Raw genomic sequence first — 5,716 nt, 5'->3', positions numbered from 1 at the left:
TACATCTGTATTGTTTGTGGTCAAGATGGCTACTCCCGCTAAATGGACTTTTTTTTACGTGATCCAACTTCTGAAGAGGGGACTTATTGACGGGGGAGAAGGGACTAGCGCACAAAGCAGTTAAGGCAGTGTAGGCAGGAACCACCGACGAATGCCAGCAGCCTAAGCTTGAGTCTCGTGCGGAGGCGACCAGCGATGGTGATGAAATGTGGCTTGGCTGCATGGTCTTCATCATCATCCTTGCATTCCCATGACATTGGAGAGTGGACTTTCAACAAGCTATGCTTATGTAGCACATGAACAAATATATTTTTTTTATGAGCGCTTACTGCCTGAAAACACAAAAAGGAGATTGATTATATAAATGGGAACAGGCTTGCTGATCTAACAAGTAAGGTTTACAATTATTTGTTACTAGTGTCCAGATACGCTATTTTGTGCACTTACTGCATGGGCCCAGACTAGCAACTGGCTAAGGGTCCAGATGCTTTTGTTGCCCACTTTTGTAAATGTGTATGTTCCAAAGTAAATAAAATTGAATTGAAGTGCGCAAGGTACTGATCACGGGGTCCCTGTATTCAAGTAGAGTATGGCACTGCTACATTACAGGTGACAGTGACCCCGCATTTGGGTAGGTGCATCACATTGTTCTTGCCAGAAGCACCTGCCTCCTTTCACTGTTTGCTGCATAGGTGCATGACTGACTGCCACCCTGCCACCCACAGTGGGCGTGGGAGAGGCTACGTGATGCGGCTCTTCAATTTCGTCCGTTTCTTTGCCCAGGTTACTTCATGTCTCCAGCTTGGCGCCTTGTATACCTCGGAAGCACGGGAATGCAACGACTCGCCAACAAGTTTCGTCAGCTTTCAAGGTGAAGACATTGACCACCGCTGGCAACCCTGCTGGACCGCTTCCTCGTGAATCAAGGCATCCGGATCGACTATGTTATTAACACTCGTCGTCGATAAGAAGTGCCGGCGTGTCTCGGAACTGTTCAGTGGTGCGGCTACGTGATGCGGCTCTCCAATTTCGTCCGTTTCTTTGCCCAGGTCAGTCATGACTCTTGTCTTTACTCAAGTAAATAGGACAATGCCTGCTTGTTCACCGGGAATACTTTTGTCTTTGTTATGTGAGTGCGTTGTTGTTAAAGAGCTGCTTCTGCTGTCCGGTGATGTGGAAGAAAACCCAGGACCGCGATGCAATACCAGTTCCCACGATGCAGGAGATGACGACAATGCACAGCAGAGGCAGCTAAGTGATATGTTTGGGTTGCTACAGGATATGAATATTCGAACCGCCAAAATGGAATGAATATTCGAACCGCCAAAATGGAGAAAGACCAAGTCTACTTAAGGGGGGACACCCCTCTTAGAACTGTGTTTTTCTACCGTATGGCATCGAAGACTAATTGGCTTGGGTGGTGCAGGCATCCCATCAACTTATCTCTCCCGCCTGGGCCGGTCATTTAACGTCGAAGAAATAATTTGTCTAATCACCTATCTAGATAATAACATGATTGACCTGTTTTGTGGCGTTCGTCATCAATGGTAATAAATACCTGGGTGCGAGGATTCGTTGCACCTCGGCAAGCATTTGGCGGGTTGCTAAAATGTCCTGGCGAGACAGACTTCGTCATTTTGGCCCTGTCAAACTGCAAGTTATTGATAAATGTTTGCTGTAGCGTGTTTCGTAGCTGGGAAGAAAAAATATTTTAGAGCGATCAGTTGGATTGATGCTGAGGAAATATGACAGCATTCTTCTTTGCCTCACCAGTCTATTTCAGTTTCATTTTATTATAATTATATTTCTATTCCAATTCTGAGTTCATTGTCTTCCACTACCCAGTCTACTCCAGTTGTCTTCTATGCAAAATCTCAGATTACGGCGAGACCTCATACCCCTACCGGCGCAGTGCGGGAGTGGTTATGCGATATCCCTTACAATAATTTTCTATAGATAGCCTATAAACATGTTATAGACTATTGTTTCCTAAAGATATATCTTTTTTGTCTATTCATACTCTACACAGTGTCTACAGAAAAAAGTCAACTAAATTTGTATGGTCATAAACATATTGAATGTGTATAGACTGCCTATAGGGTTATTATTGCCTACAGACTTTTTTCTAGCATTTGTGCAGAAGGAGTCTATAGACATGATAGACACAAGTCTATGAACATGCCATAGCATTTGTCGATAAACAGTCTATAGACATTATACACAACAGTCTATGGCCAGTCTATTGACTGTCTAAAGGAAATTTTTGTAAGGAATACCACTACACAGGAAGGTGGCCGTTTCGAACAGAGCCACCGGTGGGCCTTTGAGAACCATGTTGTTCTTCCCGAGCTGTGCCAGAAGGAGTGGATCCAGGAAGCTACAATTTCGCACACATCGTTATTTGGGAGGCTATGTATTCTGAGCATGGGTCTGCTCCTCATCATCATTCATCGACCCAAGTCTTGCTCCTCTCCCCTGGAAGGGGACAGGTGGAGGGTGGAGAGAGGGAAGCCCCTTTAAGGTGGGTGCTTCACGTAGACACTGCTGGCGAGTTTTCGCCTTCATGGTTCATTTAATTCTATCACATTAAAAGAAATTTGAGAGGACACTTAAGCTTCGCTTTAACGGTGTAACGCGACAGCGGAGTGGGTTAGTCTTTCAGTTCTCAGCAGTTTGACACCTTTGAACGCATTTTTCTTCTTTCAATTGTTTCAGATAAATAATTGATCAATTACACATCCTAAATTGTCTTAATTAGCATCGTCAAGCATTGGCTTATCATTCAGAGAAATTTGACATCTTTGAACACCGCTTCTTACATTTCATCATTTTCTTTAATTACCAGTTTTTCAATTAAACTCTATTATTTCATTAACTCCTCATCGCCTATCCGACACCAGTGAATCTTCGATCGCTAGAACCGCAAATTGGCCAGATGGGGTTTTTTACGCTGCCCTGATTATAAAACGCCGGGTAGAATTCCTGCCGCGAGCTAAGCTCGAACTTAGTACATTTATGCTGCGCGAAACGCTGAATCAGAAGACCCAATTCGGAACATTCTGCGGAAAACGCTTGGCATGGTAAGATTTGTTTTACGCAGCCCCAATTATTTTCTACACAAAGGGCCGAATACGACGACGGCTTCTTGACCGAACGAAATATACTCCGTCGCGTAACAACGTTTGGCACTGAGCGTACCAATGCTGCATGAAAGCTGCGAGATATGGTGTAGTGGAGGGCACGGGGATAATTTAGACCACCGGTGGCTAATATTTACAAGCTGTTCTTTAACTTGCATTTAAATTGCAAACTAAGTGGGCATTTTTACATTTTGTGTCCGCTGGAGATGATGCGGCCTCCGTGTTGCAAGTGTGATCAAGCAGGAAAGTGCAGTAGTGGACCACGCTTAACTTCTTGCCAAGGTGTTGTAGTGATTACAGAAAGCTATTATTCCACAGTAAACTTAGATTTTCCTCAAGAACGGTAACTTTTTTTCGCAAGGCTGGCTGAATTTCGGACTAATAGAATAGGATTAGGAATCAAGAGGCTGGAGCTCTGAGCATCTGCCATATGCGTACGCAATGATTTGATTCCCGGGAGTTCCGAATAGCATGAGAAAATGTGCAGATATTGGAAACTTTGCAGATGGCATCTGCGTGGGCGGCCGATTTTCCATCAGGATGTCATCATGGCTAGAAAGTATGTGACAGGCATGCGCGCCTTGCTCGGGACCAGGCTCGCGGCAATACAGTGCGGAAATCGAAAGTTTTAGCATAATGTTTTTGGTGGTTTTCACATGAGGTGTCGGAGGCTGTATGATGTGCAACATGTAAATTCGATGTGGAAGCCCGCGCAAGTGGCGATAAGCAGATTAGACTTATGCGCGGGATTCCACCACGTTTCATCAATCTACACATACATGGCTGCCACTAGGGCTTGGATGAAAGCTCCTGGTGAAGCTCCTGGTTACTATATGCCGCTACCTGGAGCCCTGGGTAGCGCATGCGCAGTTGGCTCCGGCTTGGTTTTTTTCATTAATGGGTAAAAATTGCATGGCATTTCTCGCGGTTTCTTGTCATTGCGATTTTGTCATCACGACAACGTTCAGCATCAAAAACTCTCGCAGGGGAAATAATGAGGTGCATGTAGGGTAATTTATTACAGCCAAAATTAGTCAGAAAGTGAGCGGGGCCGGGGTAAAAGTGGCGCGAAATTTGAAAACACCGCAAGTGGGCGGAGCTAATGTGAGCCGCCAAATCTGAAAAACCGGAAGTGAAGACGGAGCGAAGCATGACGCCTGATTTGGAAACGAAGCGTTGCACAATGTTATTAAAATCAAAATGGGCAAAGATGGAACTTAATTTAGGCAAAGAGTGGAAAAGAGGGGCGAGGAGGTGTCTTCTCACGAATTTCCCCAATGCGGGTGCTGCAGTGATCTTATAATCTTTTTTAACTGTGTTATATATTGATCTCACAATCCTCTGTTTTCAGTCCTGCACTTTTAACCTTATGTCACCTCTCTAGTTTTGAGCCATCAATCGTCCAATCACTTTTTGGTAACTTCCAATGCCCTCTTCTGTCAGCAGAAATGCACTGGCAGGCGGTGCTGGTGGCGGCAGTGGGCGCGACTGAAGCGTGTCTCAGGTGTGCGCGGCGCAGGTGATGGAGTGGGTGATCAACCCGATCGTGGCCTCGCTGCGAGGGCTCTGCCCTGGCGTGAAGCACAAGCTGGCCCTTGTGGTGGTGACCAAACGCATCTCGACGCGCTTCTTCATGCCGAGCCGTTAGCACGTGACTAACCCGCCGCCGGGCACCGTGGTCGACAGCGAGGTGACGCGCCCCGAGCGCTACGACTTCTTCCTGGTGTCGCAGAGCGTGCGCCAGGGCACCGTGGCCCCAACCCAATACAACGTCATCTACGACACGACGGGCCTCAAGCCGGACCACATGCAGCGCCTGCCCTACAAGCTGACCCACCTGTACTTCAACTGGCCGGGCACCATCCGCGTGCCGGCCCCGTGCCAGTACGCCCAGAAGCTGGCCTTCCTCGCCGGCCAGTCGCTGCACGCGGAGCACAACCTGCGCCTCTCCTCTACCCTCTTTTACCTCTAAACTTCAGTCGTTCGGGGTTTGCCGACGTTCACCGGTGTGCGGACGGTGGGAAGGGAGGTTTGAGCCCTCTGCCTCCTTCTGAACACCTGCGCACAGCATCCAAGGAGCACGGAAAGACGCTAAGCAGGTGTGTGTGATCGACCACCGCATGTTCCCATGGCAGTTCATGAACGAAGCGCCGGCGTCTAATAGAAGCAGGGAGGGGTTCAGCCTTACCATGGCTCTCTAGTAAGGGTTGCTTTTTCAGGTGAGAACTCACTGGCGATGTGAAGGGCGTGCCAGATGATTGTTTGTGGAAAGGTTCATGCCAGAGGCTTTCGCTGTAGGAGCTGCTGCGTGGCAGCAAAGGTCACTGATTCAAAGTTTATCTGTACTAGATGGCACATTTTTTTCCCCTTTACCGTTGGAGAGCAATGAATTCGATATGTTTTGTGCAATTTGAGTCCCTATTTTACTTTTTCAAGATTCATCTTGGAACCTCTGTGAGCTCTTAAGGTGACTTAAAGCCTCTGTTCTCTTTTCTCCGGAAATGGCGAGTAATGCATTGTGCTTCAATTAAATCTGCTTTATTTTTTCATTTAGTTCTACACTTTTTATGTCACGA

General features: G+C 46.9%; 1 protein-coding gene across 1 annotated transcript; it reads left to right on the top strand.

The window, feature by feature from the left end:
• The first annotated feature begins 4,662 nt into the window (after positions 1–4,662).
• On the top strand, positions 4,663–5,112 carry LOC144121893 (piwi-like protein 1). The gene is made up of 2 exons (XM_077655327.1): positions 4,663–4,743; positions 4,789–5,112. Exons 1-2 carry the CDS (start codon positions 4,663–4,665, stop codon positions 5,110–5,112), a joined length of 405 nt encoding a protein of 134 aa, XP_077511453.1.
• The last annotated feature ends 604 nt before the right edge of the window (positions 5,113–5,716 follow it).

This window comes from Amblyomma americanum, chromosome 1, assembly GCF_052857255.1.
Source record: "Amblyomma americanum isolate KBUSLIRL-KWMA chromosome 1, ASM5285725v1, whole genome shotgun sequence".
Taxonomy (NCBI): domain Eukaryota; kingdom Metazoa; phylum Arthropoda; class Arachnida; order Ixodida; family Ixodidae; genus Amblyomma; species Amblyomma americanum.
This window is presented reverse-complemented; position numbering and strand designations above follow the sequence as displayed.